The 24327-nt window shown below is 36.7% G+C and overlaps 1 protein-coding gene across 7 annotated transcripts in view; it reads right to left on the bottom strand.

The window, feature by feature from the left end:
* Positions 1-3565: 3565 nt before the first annotated feature.
* SGCE (sarcoglycan epsilon) overlaps positions 3566-24327 on the bottom strand; it is a 66960-nt gene continuing 46198 nt past the window's right edge. Inside the window, exons 6-12 of one of the 7 annotated variants that reach the window (XM_046021450.1) lie at positions 21499-21661; positions 18897-19108; positions 17938-17964; positions 17021-17209; positions 6648-6691; positions 5735-5769; positions 3566-3854 (exon numbers count right to left, since the gene is read on the bottom strand). In XM_046021450.1, the coding sequence (XP_045877406.1) occupies positions 3804-3854; positions 5735-5769; positions 6648-6691; positions 17021-17209; positions 17938-17964; positions 18897-19108; positions 21499-21661 (721 nt within the window). In that variant the 3' untranslated portion in view covers positions 3566-3803. Of the gene's footprint in view, positions 3855-5734; positions 5770-6647; positions 6692-17016; positions 17210-17566; positions 17641-17937; positions 17965-18896; positions 19109-21498; positions 21662-24327 lie in introns of those variants that run through there. The other 6 variants (XM_046021454.1, XM_046021451.1, XM_046021452.1 and 3 more) reach the window with 6 other exon arrangements.

Raw genomic sequence — 24327 nt, 5'->3', positions numbered from 1 at the left:
CCAGCAAGAAAATTGAAGCAGTAATCAAAAATCTCCCAACAAGAGCCCAAGGCCAGATGTCTTCCCAGGGGGAACTATACCCAACATTTAAAGAAGAATTCTTCTGAAGCTGTTTCAAAAAATAGAAATGCAAGGAAAACTTGCAGACTCTTTCTATGAGGCCAGCATTATCTTGATCCCAAATCAGACAAAGACCCCACTGAAAAGAATTACAGACCAATATCCCTGGTAAACATGGATGCAAAAATTCTCACCAAGATACTAGCCAATAGAATCCAACAGTACATTAAATGGATTACTCACCAAGACCAAGTGGGATTTATTTCTGGAATGGAAGGGTGGTTCAACACCTGCAAATCAGTGTGATACACTACATTAATAAAAGAAAGGACAAGAACCATATAATCCTCTCAATAGATGCAGAAAAAACATTTGACAGAGTACAGTATCCTTTCTTGATTAAAACTCTTCACAGCATAGGGATAGAGGGAGCATACCTCAATATCATAAAAGCCATCTAAGAAAAGCGCACAATGAATATCCTTCTCAGTGGGGAGAAACTGAGAGCTTTACCCCTAAGGTCAGGAACATGGCAGGGATGTCCACTATGACCACTACTGTTCAACTAGAAGTCCTAGCCTCAGCAATCAGACCAACCAAAAGAAATAAAAGGCATCCAAATCATCAAAGAACTCAAACTCTCATTTAAAATTTTTTTTTCAGTGTTGAAAAATTCATTGTTTGTACAGCACACCCAGTGCTCCATGCAATACATGCCCTCCACAATACCCACCACCAAGATCACCCCACCTCTCACCACCCTCTCCAAAACTCTCATTCTTTGCAGATGACATGAAACTCTGTGGAAAACCCAAAAGACTCCACCCCCAAATTGCTAGAACTCTTAACAGGAATTTAGCAAAGGGAGGATATAAAAATCAATGCACAGAAATCAGATGCATTTCTATACACCAACAACAAGACAGAAGAAAGAGAAATTAAGGAGTCAATCCCATTTATAATTGCACCCCAAATTATAAAATACCTAGGAATAAGCCTAACCAAAGAGGCAAAGGATCTATACTCAGAAAACTATAGAACACTCATGAAAGAAATTGAGGAAGACAAAAAAATGGAAGAACACTCCATGCTCATGGATTGGAAGAACAAATACTGTGAAAATGTCCAAGCTACCTAGAACAATCTACACATTCAGTGAAATCCCTGTCAAAATACCATCAGCTTTTTTTCACAGAGCTGGACTATATAATCCTAAAATGTATATGGAATCAGAAAAGATCCTGAATAGCCAGACAAATGTTGAAAAAGAAAACCAAAGTTGGTGGCATCACAATGCCAGAGTTCAAGCTCTACTGCAAAGCTATAATCATCAAGACAATATGGTACTGGCACAAAAACAGACACACAGATCAATGGAATAGAATAGAGATCCAGAAATGAACCCTCAACTCTACGGTCAACTACTTTTTAATGAGGCACAAAAGAATATCCAAAGGAAAAAAGACCATCTCCTCAACAAATGGTGTTGAGAAAATTGGCCAGCCACATGTAGAAGAATGAAACTGGACCATTTCCTTACATCATACACAAAAATAAACTCAAAATGGATGAAAGACCTAAATGTGAGACAGGAATCCATCAAAATCCTAGAGGAGAACACAGGCAGCAACCTCTTCGATCTCAGCTGCAGCAAATTCTTGCTAGACATATTTCCAAAGGCAAGGGAAACAAAGGCAAAAATGAACTATTAGGACTTTATCACGATAAAAACCTTCTGCACAACAAAGGAAACAGTCAACAAAACTAAGAGGCAACCCAGAGAATGGGAGAAGATACTTGCAAATGATATTTCAGATACAGGGCTATTATCCAAGATCTATAAAGAACTTATTAAACTCGGGGCACCTGGGTGGCTCAGTGGGTTAAAGCCTCTGCCTTCGGTTCAGGTGGTGATTCCCAGGGTCCTGGGACCGAGCCCCGCATCAGGCTCTCTGCTCAGTGGGAGCCTGCTTCCTCCTCTCTCTCTGCCTGCTCCTCTGCCTACTTGTGATCTCTCTCTCTCTGTGTCAAATAAATAAATAAAATCTTTAAAAATTATTAAATTCAACACCTAAAAAAACAAATAATCCAGTCAAGAAATGGGCAGAAGACATGAACAGACATTTCTCCAAAGACGACATACAAATGGCTGACAGACACGTGAAAAAAATGTTCAACATCACTAGTCCCCATCAAAGTATTAAGTCAGAGGCAAGATCATTTTTCAGAGAGAATTGTGGAGATTAAGGCAATAACCCCCAATTTGTGAGATGCTGACTAATAATTTTTATCCCATTCAATTCCTTAATATGGTCAGTGCAAAAACCAGTGCTAACTCCAACTGCATTTTCCAACCTTCACAGTGATCTCTTTCCTAGAAGAGATGAATAAAGGTCCTAACATTTGATCTCTAGTTCCTTATTTGTGTATCACTTATTATTGTTCCTGTTTACTTGGACTTCCTAGATCCTGCTTGATTTCAGTGAAAGGAGCAACAGTTTATTAATTCTCTGCCACTGTGTCACAATCTAGTCATCTGGAGTCACAGCAACCATTCCTCCTAGGACTTGAACCTAACCTATTATATGTACAACCTCAAGCTTTTAGGTCCTGAGGAACAGCAAGTGGCAACCCTCTATTTGTTTTGGGAAGGAATAAAAACATAAGATAAATCTTTAGGAAATCAAAGAACCTAAAGATTTATCTTATATTTTTATTACTATATCCTCTGTTAAGTTAGGTCCTTGGCATTGGGGCTGGAGGGGGAGGGGTTCCAATGCCCCTAAGTGAATATTACCCCTAAGTGAAAGACACCTTGTTGCATACAGTGGTAACAGGGAATCTTTTTAGATTTTGGAATCAGATTTACATAGCATCTATGTGTCCTTTCACTAACAAGTAACACAGAAATCTGCCCAGAGCAGAGTAGAAGGTTTTCTAGCTGGTCTAGCCTACAACAAGAGTAGCCCCGTGAGCTGGTCTGATAACTGCATCTTAACCAACAGTATGCACGATGTATGACGCAGACCACTACGGTATGAGGAAACTCCTGAAAGTAGTGTTATTACAGGTAAGCTCGGGGGTTTGGAGCTAATTCATGCCACCAACAGCAGGTAACTATTCTCTTTTTGAGTAACAGCTCCAGGCTTGCTCATAAAAACAAGTATCTGATCATGGAACCAGGTAATTATGCAGCCCAGGCCATCCTTCATAAACAAGGTATCACCAGATCCATAACCAAGTCTACCTTAAAACCAAGTCTACCTTAAAACACTCCAGGAAAGAATATATAAAAGAACATATTGAGACATGCCAAAGGATCCAGCATTACTTAAATGGGTAGCTCACCTGGAACCCAGAGCATAGATATTTTCTGTATTTATAGAATATGCTTAATAAAATCTTACTGAATAAAGAATGACCACATGAACCTGTTCCTAGCAACAGAAGATTCCTACTATATAGAAGGCAATCAAATATTTTCTGAAATAAATTTTACCCAACATTAAGCTTCATTAATAATATTTATTTTAAAGGTCCCTTTTTATTTGTAACAAATATAAAGTCATCAATGTTTTACAAATTGTCAAAAATGCTTTAAGTACAAAAAAAATACATTAGTAAAATGAAAGTTATATTATTCGCTACAGACTTAATACTGTCGACATGCACACCATATTCCGGAAAAGCTCATGCATTAGTGGAAAAGAGAAGAAATGAGATATAACTGCTATGCTGGCTGATTACAAATTCATTGCTTCAGTCAGTTTCCTTTCTTCAGGGATACCATTTACCTGGAGTGTGGAAGAACGAACATGCACATGAGTTAGACAGGGTGCAAACACTTTTAGATTTTGAGCAAAACAAAATATGACAAGGAGTAATTTTCTATCTCCTTAATGCAATTTAAAGGAATTATGCTGACATTCTTTCTCTGTATTAAAAAAAGGGGGGGGGATTCTAAATCAGTCCTTTCCTTCTTAGGCCAAAGCTGTTAATGGTTTGTACCTCTCAGAAGGTATGGTCTGAAAATTCCTCCCACAGTAAACAAAAAGAATGGGGTTGACTGCAGGATGTAGGACTGTACCTTTTAATCGTGGCTTTTTAGAAAATACCGTGTGGGCTGGAAGGGCAAAGAAAATGAGAAAACCTGAAGGGGCATCAAACCTAATGGCTTGGGCCTCGTCCAAAAGGCAGTGCTATTGTCGGCCTGTAACTGCTCTATTATCCCAGCGAGTGCTTAAGTCCAGGATTACAACACCAGCAGCTAGTTCATTTCTTAAACTTTTTGGTAATCATTAAAAAAAAAAAAGAAAAGAAAAAATTAACTAAATAAAACTAACTTCAAAATATACTCTTCCTGCAAATTCCGTATGAGTAGCTACAAATAAAATTACTTGGTATCCAAGAGACAAACCCTGTGTTTAAATTGTCTTCATAAAGAAAACTGTGACCTCACATAGTGCTTTGAGGTACTTGGAAAGAGCAAATTATGATTTCAAATGTGGGTGCCTCTTTGTGGTACTGGGATGACCAGGAAAAGCTGTTGTACCCAGGAAAATACATAAAGAGCACTAAGTCCATGGAGGTGCATTCAGAGCAGAATAACTTGGAAACTGAAAAACAAATTATTTTTTCATTCAAACAAACAGAATGGGAATAAGGAATGTAACCTGCCCATTCAGCTCTTCTCTCTGGGAAGCAAAACTCTACTTGGTTGTACGATTATCAGAGACAGAAACACAACAATCTATCATAATTACAAAAAATGCCAGGGTGGTCTCTCTCCCTTTAGCACTTAGATACTTTGGGGACTCATCGAAAATAACAATGACAAGAAGAAAACAACCAAGAAGAGATAGTGCACTTTAGTCAATAATGTGCTCCAAATTACAGAAAAATATAAGAAAACAAGGAGGTAATAGGCTATCGTATTAACTAAAAAGGAGATCAAAGCTTCCTTGACTCAAGAAAAATACCTGCTCCCCCAAATCTGTTTTAGAAAAATAATCTAGAAAATTGGGTTGAACAACCTAAAAATCCCCCAGGGAAATTCTTTGGCTCTTACCCCATTTGCTCAAGCATAAACTGTCCTTGTAGTTAGAAATGCTGCCTATTACTAAAAACTAGCACATTAACAAGTCTACTTGCTGAAAATTTATACTGCTATCAAATATGTCTCTCTAATATCATCTACTAAGGCTCCCTTATTTCCTCAAAGGGACAATAAGTAAAATATGGATTTTTAAAATACACAAATAAATTATTTACTGTTTTACTATAAACAGTCTCCCTTCTACTCATGCCTTGCATGAAACAAATAAGCATCAGAGGAAAGGCATCTTAGAAGAGTTAGAAGTTTATGAATTTAATGAAGGAAATGTAGAAATTTTCCTTTAAATGTTTTCTTCTTAAAAAAAAAAGCCAGGCAATTAGTGTTAATAGGGATTTGTTTTTTGTCTTTGCTCTTTAGGTAACAGATATTTATAACTAAGTTTGTTCCTTCATCAATCTCCCGAATGCTTACACAGTAGCACCACAACATCAATTTATTGAACACCCTTGTTGAAACATGTTAGCATTTAATTAAAACAAGTGATCAAAACTGTAGGGGAAAATTCTGATAAACATTATCTCGTAATTAAAATCTGAAGAACAACTTTATTATACTTGCCTCAAATCTTTGAAAAGTTGTCAAACGAAAATCGCCTTAAATTCCCGAAAGCAGTAATAGAGAAAATAATTTTTGAATGAAAACATCCAATAAATTTCTATATGTGCCTAAAGTTTTTAAGAGACTTACTTAATAGCTTCCCTACTACAATACCACTATTCACACTCAGAATTCCACATCCAACTTACATTTTTAAAACTTCTCTTGCTTTTCCAAGAGAGCCACAAAAGGCATTACTGGTTGCCTGGCAATTAGAACTAGGAATCAACCACTAATTAGAAGACAATCATGAATAAGTTATCTACTTGGTACCTAGATGAATGAAATAATTGGCTGTGGAAATTTTTTAGGGACACTTGAAAGAAATAAACTTAAAGAAAGCAAGTCTTAGGGAAATAGAATAGTCAAGGGAGAATCGTCCGCCATCTTGTCATCACCGGTCAAGTTATAACAGCTTTTTAAAGTGGCATTAAAACCAGGCCAACCATTTCTCATTTATCCCCCTGAAGCCTCAGTGATTAGTCACAATGGTTTCCTTTTGTAAGAGTCAGTTTCAAGCTGCTCACTTACTGAGACAAATCCTGGATGCATCCAAGCTAAAAATCTTTCATACCAAGGGGAAGAATAGGGAGCTTCGCTGAAGGAAGGGAATTTTATTCAGTCTTCCTTAATTAGACAGGACCTCCATGGATGCTTTTGCTCTAAGATCATTTACCCTGTGTTTATCACTCTGATGCCAATCTATGCAATAATCTAAGCTATTGTTCTGAGGTGCTAACTCTGATTAATGAATGACACAACTGTTTTGCCTTAGTCAATGAAGCTAAAGTTTCATAAATTATGTGGTACTAAAATAGTCTCTTAATCTGTTAGCTTCATACATTAATAGCAACTTATTACTTTTAGTACTTACCTGTAGTCTGCTGTTGGGGAATCTGAGTCTGATGTGGCAAGTTCCTAGAAATGATTGACATTTTTGAGTAAAATGGTGTTTGTTTATAACACATACAAACAGACAGCAGCAGACCTACTAGAATGAAAAATTTTATAGCTAAGAAGATCCCCAGAAATCATCTAACCCAGCCTACCACCATGAATTCATGCATGAGAAACCTAAGGTCTGAGGAAGATAAATAATATTTAACATTCAGAAAGCTCCTATTGAACACTATGCTCTACCTCACAACAACCCTATGAGGTAGGTATTATTTTTCCCAACTTACAGACTTAGAGGTCCAAGGCTATATAGCTAAGAAGTGGCAGATAAAGATGTGAACCCAGGGACCCCAGGGCTTGCACTTAGAACACGTACACTTTCAGATCCAGGTCTAGAGCACATATACACACTCACACCCTCTCCCCGAACAACATACATACCCATCTTCATTCATTACGCCAAAACTATGCTCTTCTATCCCTGCCCAGGGAATGACACTGACCACCCACCCAACTGTACTAGTGAAGATGCAGAAGTCATCATCAGCCCTCCCCCCTTCCCTTCCTACATCCCGATCTTGGGAACTCTGGACGATGCTCCTCAATCTCTCTTTGTATCTGTCCTCTTTTCCCACCTGTGTTAGTTGAAGCCATCACCCTTTCTTACTTGGAATTTTGCAACTGAACTGAATTTTTTCCTCAGTCCCATTCTTGCTCCCTTATGATCAGCTGTGCACATTATTGTCAGATAATCTGCTAAGACACAACTCCGATTATGTCATTCAAACAACACACATTTCATTACTTCCTTATGCAAATTAAGTCTGGTTCAAAAGACCATCAATATATCTGGTCCCTACATGGAGCTCCCCCCACCCTGACTGCCTGACATAGAACCACTGGCATCATGGCCATGACCATCTCTTGTACCCAACTGCTCCCATTTGTGCTTGCAAACTCAGCTTAAAGTTTGTTACAATGAACACGAGTTACTCTCATAACTTAAAACTATCCCACAAGGAATGTTAATGAAAAAATTTTAACTTATTATTTGTTTTAATTAAGAAATATCTCAAGTACCACTTGTTCTAGCCTCCTCACCCTCAAAGCACTGCCTCCCTACTAGGTTACCATAGAGTGTGGTTTCATACACATGCAGATAGTTGTATTTCTCATCACATCATGTTTCTCGGCCCCAAAGTGCCTTACCAGTAAGAACCCCCTATTTTGTTCAGTCTCCCCAATAGTAAGCATGCAATAAATAGATTTTGAATGAACACACGCACAAGTGCAGATAGTTAGAAAGATTCACGTAAAATACATATATTTATTAATGTTCATACTCATTTAGTTTCAAATTTTAATATTAAAATTCATTTGCAAAAAAGTACAGTTTAGATTCTGTACTAGGAGTCAGCCCCATGCTACAGAGTAGGGCTAGATCCAAGCCAGGAGTTTTCAGTTTTTTTGTTTCTCTTCAGCAGTGGAATTCCTTTTAATTGAAATCCTAAGCAGAACTCTTGATGTACAAAAGAGATAAATGTGAGGTTGCCTGGGTTGAAACAAGGGAGCCGGAATCCCGCCTGCTTTGTTTCTTTTGCCCCACATGCTGGCCCCTAAGGCATTTCTAAGAAACCTCCAAGAAACAGAGTTTGAAAACCACAGATCTGAATCATTTCAGCCAGGCAAATATTATATTACGATCTAAAGTGGAAGGCTATATATGCTAAATACTATTTAAACTCTTAAATTAATCTATGGGAATGTTAATGACTCTAATTTTTTTTAGATTTCAGCTCTATTTTAAATATATTATTAAGGAAATAGCAAAATCAATTCTAATTCAATTCGAGGAAGTTACTTAATAATTCACTCCAATAATTACATTCTTGTTTGCTATTACCTATCAACCCTACTTATCCTTGTGTGAAATTATGGAGTGTTTTATTCTCCTGTTTATTCTTTCAGTACTTCACAAGATGTATTTATACTAGTTTTGATTATGGAAGTAAAATGATTAATTTATAAACCACAGAAGAAATAAGTTCTAGATTTAAAGATGGGAAAACAAACATCTTTAATACAGAAGTCAAAAAGCAATTTCACGGGCATTTGGGAGGGGGGTTTTTGTTTTAACTTCTCAGGTACAACTAAGGTGGGCCTATCTATTCTTTTTTTTTTTTTTAAAGGTTTTATTTATTTATTTGACAGAGAGAGAGAGAGAGATCACAAGTAGAGAGGCAGGCAGAGAGAGCGGGGGATGCAGGCTCCCCGCTGAGTAGAGAACCCAATGTGGGGCTCGATCCCAGGACCCTGAGATCATGACCTGAGCCGAAGGCAGCGGCTTAACCCACTGAGCCACCCAGGTGCCCCGGGCCTATCTATTCTATATTAAGAGGCTATTACAGCACATAACACACACACACACACACAGACACACACAGACACACAGACACACACACACACACACACACACACACATATTCATTTGCCATCACCTCTAGCTCTACCTAGCCGATTAATGGATTAAATTGATACATTTTGACAAAACAGAAATACTGAATATGACAAGGAAAGCCTTTCAAAAGCCCCAAATCAAGGACACCCCAAATTCAAAATCAATATTTGGCCAGTAGTTGGAAGCCCCCTCACTCCCGTTGGCCAGCCCAACTTACCCTTCTGTGGAACACAGTTTGAAAACCAGTGATCAAAGTCAATCTCCACCCCGTCATTTCTTCTCTAGCCCCTGATTTTCTTTCTCTCCACTACACCACTAAACTGTCTAAGCAGGAATGGGCTTGGCGAAGTTTGAGGAGAAAGTGTTGGTTGAGAAAGTGCCACACAGAAGGTAGCAAGAAATCTAGAGATCTGTGAGAAAGCAATGGTATGACTTGGGTTTAGGGGGTCATGACCTGCAGTGCATGTCCCAACTGTTTATTTGAACGATGTACGTGCACTATTTGCAACTTCAACTGCAATATGGATGAGTTCTATGAAAGTGCTTCTATGTGTTCAGTATGTGCAAGTCAGTATGAATCTTATGGGAGCCTAAGAGGGTCTTTTGTTTTTCTTTTTAGGGGCTCAACAAGAAATGTGTGGAGCAGCAACATCCCCAGCATTTCCAGGGTGGGCAGACTTGGTTCTGTTTTCAGAACCAAGTGCAGGTGAGCCCATGCATGTGAGAGGGTTCAAATGTCCACAACAGGCATACTTGAAGGGTGAATTCCACTGAAAAACTGAAGGGAGGTACCTCATGAGAGCACTGCTTCTGCGACACTAGAGAGACTCCCAATTCCTAGGAGTGACCCTGTTGCAGTCAAGCAGACTGGATGGTGAGAAGCATTTCCACCTTCAGTGAAAACACACTGCTGAAGGCAATTACACAGGAGAGTGGGGCTGACTTCAAATGGAGGTACACTAATCCTTCAACGATAGGACCTCTATAAAGTCATACAACTATTTAGAATGATTACGTTATTAATGGACAAATGGAAAGATTATTATGTGTAAATCACGTTACATAGAAAAATATTTAAGAAAACTGGAGTTCTCTAAATTATTAGCATTAATTATTTTCTAATTGTACTACCATTAATTACATGCATTTAAATAGACAATTATGTAAATTAGCCATTGCACAAACTTATTCTTTAAGGAAGCAAAGGTAATAACATACAAAGTAATAAATAAGTGATTTGGGGGGAGGACACAATTATTTATTATTTGTACAACCATTTTATGGTAATTTGACATTCTTGGATCTCCTGTAGAGTAATTCTATGAGTTAGGTTGATGATTATCAACACATTAGATTCTAACTTGCTGGAAGACTCAAAAGCAGAGAAAGGTTAAGTGATTTGCATTAAGCCACAGAATCTGTGCCAGAGTTGAAAATAAATGACATTAGTTTGGCTATGCATAATACAAAACACTTCTCTTTTGAATTAGTGTAGAGTCACTTAACAATAAGGAATATATTTAACAAGAGTAGTATATTTTTGGAATTTCCCAATTATTACAGCACAATTGATGTTGCCTAACCCTTGAATTTTCTATAATTTTTTTTTCTAACAAAATGCCAATTTGAACCCTTACCTACTTTTAGTAAAGAACCATCCATTATTTGGATTAAGGAAGGAAGGACACAGAGAAATTGGAAAATGTCACTATAATTTTTAATTTCAAATCCTAATTTTCACTGAAATCAGTGTAGAGCATACACAGAACATAAATGAGAAAGGAGATATTCACTTATTTCTTTCAGCTATTTTCTCCCACTTGTATAAAACCCAAGGCAAGCCTACCATAGCTTTGAACTGAAGCTGTACAAACCTATACAACCAAAAGCCATCGAGGAGATATTGCATCCACTGCTGAGTTAAGTGGAAAAAAAAAAAAAATGGTCAATGGCTCTGAAATATCCTTGGCTGCTTGACACTTCTTATCAACAGAAAACCATTATCTTGGTCCCCTCCCCAAAAACATTCTCTTTAACTGATACTAACTTTCACTGAAACCTAATTTTTTATTTATGAAATTTTATCATACTTAGTTCTCATTATTACAAGGGGAAGACAAATGGAAAAATACTTTAGACAACAGCTAAAATGATTTGTTACTATATCTTTAATTAGAAGACTTAATTCTAGTTTTTCATTCGTTAATTTATAAAAGATTAAGCACAACCTACCTCCTGTTTTGAGGGAGACCCAATTACTCTGGATTAGGTATCATGTTTACAACAATGAATAAGGAAAATTTTCATATAGACAATTAAAATCATTCTAGAAAATGTTTGGGCACTTTTCCCCATTATTCATTGCATAAAATTTTCTATGAAGATGCCTCCCACTAAGGAAAAATCAACTGATATGGATGTTGGTATGAGAAAAGAGTGACAAGAAGGCAGATCAACCCCCTAAAAATATACATAATACATCACAAATTTTAGAATAAATTGTTTTTTAGAAAATTGAAAATCTGAAATCCTCCAGCCAATGCCTCCCGTAAAAGGGCAAAATTACAATTTCCCAATGGTTTTTCATTTTCTGAGGCTTAGCATTCAGTACTAATCAGTACTCATCTCTCACTTCTCTAACACCATTTTCCTCAGATAGCTGAAGGAGGAGCGAAAAGTCTTGAAACTGGTAAGTATAAACCCACAAACGGTCCCCACAGTCTAGGTCAAGCACCCGGACTACCCCCTTTCACACTTTTCTTTTGTACATACCTCTTAGGGAGGAATCCAGAGACACTGTTCCCGTTTTAAAACTCCAGGTAGAGGAGTGTGAATAACCGTCCCTTCCCCACCTCCACCCCCCAAGAAACCACCACGCTGGCTTTCCCAAATCCTCAAACCCCACTCCTTCAAGTACTTTATTCAGGAATTTTCAACACTTTTTCCTGTTCTACCTGACTCACACATCCACCAGATTCCAAACCCACAGAATTAGGGCTCTGGGATCTGCGTCGTAAGGGCTCTGAGAGTGAGTGTGCTCGGCAACTTAGTTTGGAAACAACCAGGCTAGACTCTCTCTCAACCTACATTTTAAGACCTAGAATTCTATGACTTGGAATTTGATTTTCTTCATTTAAATCATTACAAAGGTTTGTTTCCAAGGTACATCAGTCAATCTGTAAGAATATATTTTAAGTTAAATCTTTGGCATAAAACATAACCCTTAATCACAACAGTGATTCTTTGGGCAAAGCAAATTTATTTTTAAGAATTTATGGGGCAGGGTGCCTGGGTGGCTCAGTGGGTTAAGGCCTCTGCCTTTGGCTCAGGTCATGATCCCAGAGTCCTAGGATCGAGCCCCGCATCAGGCTCTGCTCAGCGGGGAGCCCGCTTCTCCCTCTCTCTCTGCCTGCCTCTCTGCCTACTTGGGATCTGTCTGTCAAATAAATAAATAAATCTAAAAAAAAAAAAAAGTATTTATGGGGCACCTGGGTGGTTCAGTTGGTTGAGCATCTGACTCTTGATTTCCACTCAGGTCACTATCTCAGGGTTGGGAGATGGAGCCCTGCTGGGCATGGAGCCTGCTTAAGATTCTCTCTTTCCCTCTTCCTCTGCCCCTACCCACCCTGCTCATGCTCTCTCTCTCTCTCAAAAAAAAATAAAAAATAAATTAAGAAAAAAGAATTATTTTATAATGTAATCTCTAGCAATGAATGGTAATAAGGGGACAGCCTATAGAGAAAAGTTCTTACTGTTAATGGTAACATATCCTCACTGAATTGCAAAGATAAATGATTAAGTAAAGATACAAAATGCCTGGCTGTGTTAGGAGATGGGGAACATTCTACAGAATATGTGGCTAGTGCTCTTCAAGGCTATCAAGGTCATGGGGAAACAAGGAACATCTAAAAACTGCCCAGGCCAGAGGAAAGTAAGGAGATACACCAATTATTGTGTCTTCTACAAAAATCCTGGAACAGAAGAAGGACATAAAGGGAAACACTAGTGAAATCTCACAGGGCACTTAGGTAGTGCAATCAGTTAAGCCTCCGACTCTTAGTTTTGGCTCAGGTCATGATCTCAGAGTTCTGGGTATGAGCCCTGAGTTAGTCTCCACACTCACTCAGCATAGAGTCTGCTTGAGAGTCTCTCTCTGCGTCCTCCTCTTCCCCTCCCACTCATGCTGTCTCTCTCAAATAAATAAATAAAATCTAAAAAAAAAAAAAAGAGTGAAATCTCAAATTATTAAAAACAAAAATCTGAAGTCTGCTTAATAGTGAAGCACCAATGTTGGTTTCTTAGTTGTGACAAAGGTGCAACGGGAGAAAAGCGTGTGAGGGAATCTCTGGAAACTCTCCGTGTTATCTTTGCAACTTCTTGGAACCTCAAAAATCATTCCAAAATAAAAGTTATTAATAAATACATTAGTAAAGATAAGACAAAATTGACCTTACATTTCTATACTATGATAATTTTAAGAGCCTGTTTATATTGGAATGTAGAGGGAATTCTGTACAAAATGAAGTCGTCCCTTCCGAGCATGTGCTCCATCTCCTGGTCCCTCTCCAGGTTCCCTTCCCACAACTGCCTGTAACCTGGATCAGAGATCCTTCTGAGTTCAATAACTACATTATCTTTGACTTAATAGCAAGATAGGCAAACAATCTAATCTCAGTTTTGACCTAATTTAGCTTTGTCTCTTATCCATGCCTCAATTTTATCATCTGCAAATGATTAAATTTTGTTTTACTGTCTAAGGTATGGTGCCAGTCCAAGTCCTGTGAAGTATCGTACCAAGAAGAAAATGTTACTATGTAACTGACCAGTAATGGTCGCAGTCCCTCATCATACAACTCTTAGGAGTTCCCTTTACCTTGCACTTTTCTAAGCTTCTCTAGACCTCCTAGACTGACTTTAAAAGACCCAAGCAAATTTCCATGTAGCTCTGAAGGAAAGCTTTGGATGTCCTTGAGTCTTGCTTAGAAGCCAAGGTCCTTATGCCTGAGTATTTCTGGTGTTGAGTCTGAAGAATAAACACGAAATCCTGTAGCTAGCCAAATCATTTATGAATCAGTAAGGTTAGCATGAATATGGAAAGATGAAATATATGCCCTTTTGGGAAGGGTTAATTAACAAATACCAGGCAGCATTCTCCAAGCACGTACTTGGTTATCAAGTACTCTAATGCCTCGTCAAATAGAATATCTCATTTTAATGTGGAGGATTCAATTCAATCCAAATGACCAAAATGTATATGTATGTATGTGTATACTTGGTGCTGAAATACAACTTTAAAAACAGGGCCATGTGTTTATGGTAAGGAGTAAAAGCTGAATTTGTGTAAAGGACAGCTGTGACGAACCTGATACAATGAATTTCCCTATTATCTGGCATGGTTGGAAAATGAGGTTAATCACATATTCTGGCTTATAGGGAGTTACCATAGAGACAGTGCACATATTATCCATTTCCAAGAATAAAAGAAAGATAATATACACTCAACACTGAAACTACACCGAATGTAATTTAATTTCCCTCTGATGAGTCAGACGTACTTGATGATCTCGCAGTGCCTCAGAATAATCATTGTGCACATCCTCAATTATCTATCTACCCTATTTATATAGAAGTGCTAGTTAATGGAGTTTTTCCATTAGCAGAAATCTGAATAATATGAAGGTTTTCTGGACTTAAAAATACATATATGGTCAAACTGTCACAAGTTCAATAGAATAACCTATTGCATTTGCAAATAGAGAGATGTCATCGACATAACAAGAGTTGATGGGGTTACAGGAGGACCAGGAAGATGTATTTGGTTGTGAACTAGATAGAAAATTTTGTTGTGTTTGTATACAAACAGAAACATGGCAAAACCCTAACCACAGAAAATCAAAATACTTTTTAAGGAGCGACTCATTCTCAACATATATAGTTAGAAAGCTTACCTAAATGATACAGCCTTTTTCTTTCCCTTAAACTTCACCAGCGACAGAGTTTTACTGATTTACAAATATATTTAAGTTCCCCTACTCATTATAATGAATATTTCTCTATTCCAAAATTTGACAGCATTGTTAAGAAGAGCTACCTCTTCTGGACTTTTTCCATGAATTCATGCAGCATAGCAACACTCAAGGCCTCTGAGAACCCTTGTAGTTTTAAAACAAACAAACAAACAAACAAACAAAAACTGTTTCTCAAGTGTATTTGACCATTTCATTTTGGAGACTATATATCAACATTTGAGGACTATATAGCCACATTTCACTAGCACTCTTGAGTATAGACAATATGGAATGGAAGCCTAAAAGAATTTAAAACTTCTTTCCATTTAGAAATGAATGATAGGGCTGTTCAAATTTTCATCTAAAAAAAAAAGCAGGAGGGCACGTATTGCATGGAGCACAGGGTGTGGTACATAAACAATGAATTTTGTAATACTGAAAAGAAATTTTTAAAAAATTTTATAAAACAGGAAACATTGCTAAATTGGGAGCTATTAAAGTATTCTTTAAATTTTACTAATTTTTTTCATCAGTATCTAATCCTGGTAAAGTGGGCTTTAGGATGACCCATTAGCCATCAAAGAACACAGAAATCTATCCCTTCCATTCAGTACAATTAAATTTTGTGAGACTTTAATATTCACATCCCTGATAGAATATTAATGTTTCGAAAACTCGAAATGATAATGTATGCAAATTTCTCCACTGTCAATCAAACTTCAATCAATTACTTACACATACATGCATACACAAACACACATCTTAGCCTACTCAACAATAAGTAAATGCTAGCGAAGTTCAGGAAAATACAATACTTTTAGATTTCTGAAGTATTTTGGATAAATTTATCAAGTCTGACTATCTATACTACTCATGTTAATTACTGTTTAATCTCCAAATCACCACATACATTTTGCATGGTTACAAAAAAGCATTTGCAATGGAAAAATGTTTGCATCCACTATGGTTCCCAGAGAAGTCTTTAATCAGTAAGAGGTTACCTTATACCATACCCTAAAGTTTATGGGGTGAGGAGGGGTAGATTTTTCTCTGTATCCATCATATTCATAAAAGTAAAATGAGAAAGAGGAGAATCTCAAAAGCCAACCTGTGTCTTCACTGGGAAACTGAATTTAGCCCATTTTAACATATGGTTAAAATAGGGGGGGAAAAGATTCAAGTTCTTAAAAATAAATGGCAATTTTACCTACAATTCCCATATATTGAAACTGAGCTTCTAGGCATCTAATGTGGGCAATTTCCTCATCCTTGCCCCCCACCCATAGATACCTCTTACAAAAGACTTCTTCCAGGCTTTCTGATCATAGTCCTTCTAGCACTACAAAGACGGGCACTAATAAATTGTACTTAGAGTCAAAATTAGAACTATTCATTTTGATATACAAGCAAATCACAAGAAATCACATGAAAACCTTTTATCCTGAGGCACAAAAAATTACATTAAGTAGATGTGTGGTAATAATATCAACAAACAGGTTAACAGAACCCAATAATTCTAATTATAGCTCTAAAAAAATAATCAATTTGTAATGCTTCGGGATATGCATTTCTTTTCACAATTACCTCATCTTTGAGCACACGTTAGTTTATCAGCAGTGTCAATTTCTTAACTATTAAGGTGAATGTCATCTTGTTTCAATTAGTGAAGAAAAAAAAGATGCATCTCCTGAAAGTAATGCTTCGTATTTGGATTAGCACCATGGGTTTGGGAATCTACTATCAATGCCCTTTTGGTATTTTCTCTTAAGACTTATAAACAAACAAACAAACAATGAAAGCAATAATGAAAAGTTCTGGTCTTTATGGAAAGCAAGTGGGTATCTTCATGCATATTAATAATGACAGGAGCACGTGGATACTTACTGCTGCGTCTGCATCAGTGGCATGTTCGTGCTCTCATAACTGTCCGTGTGCAGAGGCGGGATGATCTCCCCAGTTACGGGGTGAAACACAGGGAGCGTTGACAGGGGCCATGCTATCTCTCTATTCTTGGACATGTCACGAAGTTCTTTGGTAGATTTCTGAATAGCACTATGATGGACCAGCTGGATGCTAGATCGAAAAGAAAACACACGCATATTTAAAATCCAATATTAGTCCCATGGGTCATCAAATTTGAAAACATTATGAATTTTTTTTCTTTTTAAAATAAGATATTATTGCACTTTGGGCATTCTAAAGGTTATCTCTGAAAGGGATACATTTCACATGCTTTTAACACAGCAAAAACTGAACATTGTATACCAATTTTTAAAATAAACGTGTCTTGCATAAAACTAAGCTATAAAGCATTGTGTTAATATTATAGCCCTCAGTAACAAACTAGTATGCTATTTAATGTCTAGGATTAAGATTAAACTACCATAGCTTTTATATAGTTCTTCTGATGGGGCATTTATCAATACTCACAGAAGTTTCATTTTATGGTAGGTTATTACTGTAGATTCAGGAAAACGTGTATGAAAGGTCTTTTCATCTGTTCTCTGGTTTATAGAAATGCAGATTGGGAAATCACATCATATAAATGGCAAGTTAATATTCTGAATCTGAAGTTTTAGGTTTAATTTTTATCTACATAATCTTAGTTTTCAAACCCTTTTTATTTTTAGTCTCTACCCATCTACCCTCTCTATTTAGAAAGCAGCTTTCACATTTATGAAATAAACTATGAAAGATGACAAATGACAAAATCAAAGCATGACACACATGTATGGAGCACGAGGAGCAACTGAGAAGTGAAAAAACATGATAAAGAAAATAACAGGAAAGAAGACACTTACTCTGGTGTTTGCATGTTTCTCTTTTCCCTAGAAACAAAACAAAATTTATGAATTAAATAATAGCATTGATATTTGGAACATTAAGACTATATGCTCATGGGATCTTGCATGATGTGGAAATGCTGACATTGTTACCATTAAATGCAACCAGGCAGCATTTGCCACCAGGTTTATGACATTATTTGGATGAGTACACATACAGAGATGGAATACTGATGAGAAACACACAGAAAAATGGAAAAAAATGGAGATTAAGCATCAAGCTCTTGGAAATAAATTCTATGACATAATGAAATCCGGCTACATGTGAAAAAATGGAAGATTCTGTTACTTGCTGCTTTATTAATTTTTTATCCTTTCACTTTGTTGCCCTGACTTCCAGATAATTTGGGGAGATTATTTTAATTGACACAGATGTCCTGAAAGTGCTAACTATTCATGAACTATTCATGAACACTCCTTCCTCCAATTATGCACTTTTTTTCACTAATTTACTCCTAGGTTTATATGTATACATACGTATCTTTTAAACATTTAGATTATGTCACCCGTTTGACAAGGATTTCAAGGAGAATTCTGATCATCACTTCTGATCAAACTAAGACTATTTAAAGTGCAATTACCATGCCTATAGACTCCATAGTCTCTGCACAAAATGGCTTATATAACCAAAAGAGCTAGCCTCAGTTATTCTTGGGACTGTTTTGCCAGCATGAATTTATATCTAGCCTTAATAATTGTTGAATAAGGTAATTATATCCCCTAATTTGATTTACTAGACTCGAAACTATTTTAATTCATTTTAAAAAAGAATAAAGTACTGTAGTTTGATTTGAACACAATTTCAATTAATTTATAAAGTGTTTTATGAACCAAATGAAACTTGGCTTTTAATGGAATCTTATATGTTGTTATCCAGTAGGCTCAATCATTTTTTATTAGTGTTTTAAAGTACTCACACTCCTTCCCGTCGGCAGCACATGATATAAGCAAGTATTAGAAAAAGGACCAGTGCTACCGCCGAGGGCACAGCCAGTGTAATTAGGAAATCCGTGTAATAGTCTCTGCTTTTCAAAGAATCAGAAGGGGGTTTGTACTCTCCACCATCAGGTAAGATCCCCTCTCCTCGAATCACTTCCTGATAGGTGGACACTTGCTTTGTTTTATCGACCTGATATAAAAGAAGACAATTACACATCGAATTAATAACTATAAACATTACGAGAGTTGAAGACCCAGATATAGCAAAACTTTCTTTGACCCATTTCTGAAGAGCCCTCTTTTCCTACTGCATTATCATCTTGAACTTGCCATTGTTTATGGGAGCTAGGAAGAAGTAATGAACAAAAGTAACATTAAAGGGCTTGTGTTGGCCCACTTTCTGGGCCCTTTCCACAACAGACAGACATATGTACATGAATCCACACATAATACATATATGTGTGTATGTGGCTGTTCTTTCCAGTTTCCTTCCTTCAAAGCAGAAGTCCTTAATTCTACCGTGCACATTTCGTGTTTCCTACGGTAAACTTCTAGAGAAGATGCTAACAAGCCATGAACTGGCAGAAAATCAGGTGTGCGGGTATGGTTTCTAAGGTTAGTGAAAGACGAAAGAAAAATAAAATGAGAGACAATTTCTAAATGATTACAAACTTGATCCTTCTTTCTGCTGTTGACCTAACAGAAGTGACGTGGGGGAAAGACAGCCCACGGAACACATAACTCAGCCAATATTATGTTTCATTAAATTCTAACCCAGAATCAAAAAATGCACATTGACACTATATTAATTTACCTCCACATTCATTGAACTGTTGTACTGAGTTGTACTTAATTATTTGCAGTTTTTACTGAAGGACATTGTAAAAATGTCCATGTGAAATTTGTCACTACGTTAGCCCCCTGAACACCCTCACCCCAAAATATGCTGGGGAGAATGATTCGTGGCATTTCTCAGAATCCTTTAAAAAAAAACCCACTTGAAAAATTTTGTCAAGAGTACAGTGCTAGTGAACCTTCATTTTCTGTGAAGCAATCAATGCTCTGACTCTTTTAAGAAGGAGAACTAAATAACTGATGAACTCCCTCTTTTAATCCTGGACACAGGAAGCTTATTGTCAAACTTGACCTTAGACTTATTTTTTTAAATAAAGTTCAGGTCCCGATCATCCATTTCTTTTCTATTTTATTTATTATGTTTATTGCTTCACTATTTCAGTTAGGCCTCCTGGTATCTTCTGTGGTAAGGTTTGACACATAAATAAATACATGTAAAGTAAGAAATGAAAACCCCAGTACTCTTCCCATTTATAAGATCTCACCATAGAAACTAAAAGCGTCAAAGCATAAGTCATTTTTAAAACTTCAGAAATTAGGTCATATTCCTAAACATAAACAACTTATAGCATGAGCACAGGTAAAATAGTGGTGTTAGGGCTGGCTGTCTGCTGACTCCCATTAGAGGTACCTATTCAAGTTGTGACTACAGTCACTCAGTCTTTGGCATCCTTGTATGATTAGGATGATGATGGAAAGAGTAAGTTTTGCAAACTCAGCATTTATCTATAATACACGTAAACCACAGCAGCTCAATATTTGACTTGACTTAAGAAGACAAAGAAAGAAAATTATTTTCCTAAGACACAGTCACATCAAAAGAGGAGTCTAGGGCCAAGGGCCACAGGTGCATGTGTTACAAGATGAATACTGTGTTCTCCTGTCCTGGGAGATCTGGGAAAGTTGCCTGCCGTTGGTTCTTCAAGGCATGAAGTGACAGTTGTGTTTATGTGTCAATAACTTTGTTTAAATGTCAACTTTAAACTTAGATCTAATTCACTCACCACCAATCATCAAGAGTTGACAGAAGTTAAATCTAAAGGTCACTAAAGAAGTAAAACAACTTACCAATCTTCCAGAAAGCAAAATAAAAAAATAATATAAATTTTATATGAAATATTATATATATATATCAAGGGTATATGAAACCCTACCTACATTTTCTTCTTAAGTTTTTTAGCATCCTAGTTAAAAAATAATTTAGAAAGAGGTATTTAATATTTATGGGGCTGTGGGGAAGATTCTAATTTTGTTCACTTGGAGTTTTTTTGTTATTCCTTGAACTTGCCCTACAATTTGCATTTGTAGGACACTAACTCATAGTACACTTGCTTTATTTTCAGATGTATTATGGTACCCCAGTCTCTCCTTCCAAGGTGGGTAATGGCAGCATATTTGAGACTTTCTTCATACGTCACACGGACTCCATACTCTATCCTGGCTTAGCAACCACCTGGATATCCAGGGGGGTCATTTGGACCACCTGCCAAGCAAATGCAGCCCCAACAACTAATCAAGGGTAGACTGAGGACAAAAGTGGAGATACACTTTCCTAAATGGATGCACTGTCAACAAGCTTGCCAAATTCTTAAAGCCAAGGGAAGTCAATTGCGTTAACAAAGTAAACCCAGGATTTGTTCCTAAAAGCAATTCCGCTTTTAGTCAAATGTTAACTCCGGCCCCATCACTTCCAATTACATTTGCAAAAACAAAATAAAAACTCACCAGTGAGATTTTGCACCAGTCGATGTAAAACTGAGTACGAAACTTTTTATCACATGTTATCACAGGCTCCATTTCTTGACTGCATCTCAATTGATTCTGTGGATTTTCAACTTCTCGTAAGCAAGAAGAAAACGGTACATCGGCACCAACCATGACATAAACGCTGCAAAAATGTGAAACTCTCAGGTTATCCTTTGAGAAAATTGGAAACACTGAAAAATAATCTACCCTGAAAGCAGGATTTATCCTTTTGAATTGAGGGATTATCTAGAATCATCCCTAAGGTAGGGACCTGGGCTTTAAAAGCAGTGATTCATGTAGGAGCTGCCTTCCATTCTTTCCTTTATTCAACCAATATTTACTGAGTGCTTTGGTGTTTCAGACATTCTCTAGATTCTAGGTTAATTTCTAAAAAAATTTTTTTTTCATCCTATTTACTTTAATTCAAAGTAAGCATGTGTCTGCCATATTGTGATTACTATGTTTTGTAGATCACTTACCTTTAAAGATTACCCTTAAAGTAAATTATTTAGAAATAACACTATGACTAAAGCAATAAGTAATTGTAGGTAATGAATTTCACTTTAATAAGATGGGAAATTACATCTCCGGAGCTTTAGGCATTTAGCTATTTTGCCCAAGAGCTCTATCAGCTTTTCTACCGCACAGACCCCTACTGTTAGGTCTCCTACTACAAGGTTCTCACTCTTTTATCTAAGAAGTCAAACTAAGAGAAAAACTATTATTTGGTAAGCACAAATTAGGCAAGCAAAATTTATTATCTTGGGGTGCATCTTAGTGATTAAGAGGAAAGAACTCTACTTAGTCAGGAAGAGTTTCACACACAAAAAAAGAAGTTAGTGATAATAGTATTGAAATAATCTTGAAGCAGCTTGAGAAAAGAGAATCTCATACGTCTTTCAAAAGAAGAGAGAAAACCAGGAAATTACTCTAAATAAATGTTTCTTTTCCTAGTGACAATACTACAGCTACTTATGAAATAAATCCATCAAAATTCCAGCTGTCATCTTTGCAGAAAATGACAAGCTGACCCTAAAATGTATATGGAAATTCAAGGAACCTAAAATAACCACAAAAAATTCTTGAAAACAACAAACAAAGTTGGAAGACTCACAATTACTGATTTTAAAACTTACTACAAAGCAACGGTAATCAGAACAATCAGCAATAGTAACCCAGCCTAAGGACAGACTAGTAGATCAACAGAATAAAATTCAAAGTCCAGGAATAAACTCTTGCATTTAGTAAATTGATTTTTGTCACAAGTGCCAAGATAATTCAATGGCAGAAAGAACAGTCTTTAGAACAAATGGTCCTGACACAACAGGGTATCCACATGCAAAAGAATAAAGCTAGGCCTCTACCCCATACCACAGGAGAAAATTAACTCAAAATAGACGAGTGACTTAAATGTAAGAGCTAAAACTGTTAAACTCTGAGGGAAAAAAGGCATACATTTTCATGACTTTGAAATAGGCAGTAGTTTCTTAACTATGATACCAAAAGTTTCAGCAATAACAGAAAAAACTAGATGAGCTGGACTTTACCTAAATTAAAAATAGTGTGCTCCAAAGGTCACCATCAGGAAAGTGAAAAGGTAACCCATGACATAAGAGAAATATTTGCAAATCATATATCTAATAAGGAAATTGTATTTACAATATGTAAGTGCCTCTTACAACTCAATAACAAAAAGACAATCCAATTTAAAAAATGGCAAGGGCCCTGAATAGACATTTCTCCAAAGAATTACACAAGGTCCAATAAGTGCAGAAAAGATGTCCAACACCCTCAGCCCTCAGCAAAAGAGAAATCAAAACCACAATCAAAACTACTGTTTCACATCCATTAGGATGGCTACAAGAAAAAACACAGATAATAAGAAGCACTGGAGAGGATGTGGAGAAACTGGAACTCTCCTACTCTGCTGATGGCAATGTCAAATGGTGCCTCTGCTTTGGAAAACAGTCTGGAAGTTCCTCAAAAGGTTGAATACAGAATTACCATATGAACCAGCAACTTCACTTCTAAGTATATACTTTAAGAGAAATGAAAATAGATGTCTATACAAAGACTTGTACGTGAGTGGTCATAGCAACAGTACTCACAGTAGTCAGAAAGTGGACACCATCTAAATGCTCACTGATGAGCGAATAAGAGGTGGAACATCCATACAACCAAATATTGCTCAACCATAAAAACAAATGAAGTATCGATATGTGCTACAATAGGGGTGAACCCTGAAAACAATACTGTGGATAAGTGAAAGAAGTCAGTCACACAAGACCACATATGGTATGATTCCATTCGTATGAAATGTCCACAGCAAGCAAATTTATAAGGATAGCAAGTAAACAGTAGTTGCCTAGGGTTGGTGGGGTGGGGAGTGGTGGTGGTGGTAAGTGGCTGCCAATGGGTATGGGATGGAGTTGGGATGATATAATTATTCTAAAATTATTCTAAAATTGATTGTGATAAAGACTGCACAACTTTGTGAACAAGCTAAAATCCATCGAGTTACATACTTTAAATAGGTGAATTGTATAGTATATGAATTACATCTCAATAAATCTGTTATTTTTAAAACTGATAGTAAGTGAAAGTATCGCAAAAATTCAAAGCTATGTCAATGTAAGTATGAACCCACACCTTGAGTTGACAACTGTGTCCCAGAGTTTGACTACACAAACTCATTTGGTTGTTCTTTATGTCCAATTTATATTTTGACTTGAGATTCATTTGAAGGAACTTTTTTTTCAAAAATCATGGTGCCTTCAGTAGATAAATAGTATATAATGGGCTAAAGCT

Source organism: Meles meles, chromosome 10 (assembly GCF_922984935.1).
Source record: "Meles meles chromosome 10, mMelMel3.1 paternal haplotype, whole genome shotgun sequence".
Taxonomy (NCBI): domain Eukaryota; kingdom Metazoa; phylum Chordata; class Mammalia; order Carnivora; family Mustelidae; genus Meles; species Meles meles.
The sequence above is the reverse complement of the archived record's forward strand: the minus strand, read 5'-3'. Positions and strand labels throughout refer to the sequence as shown.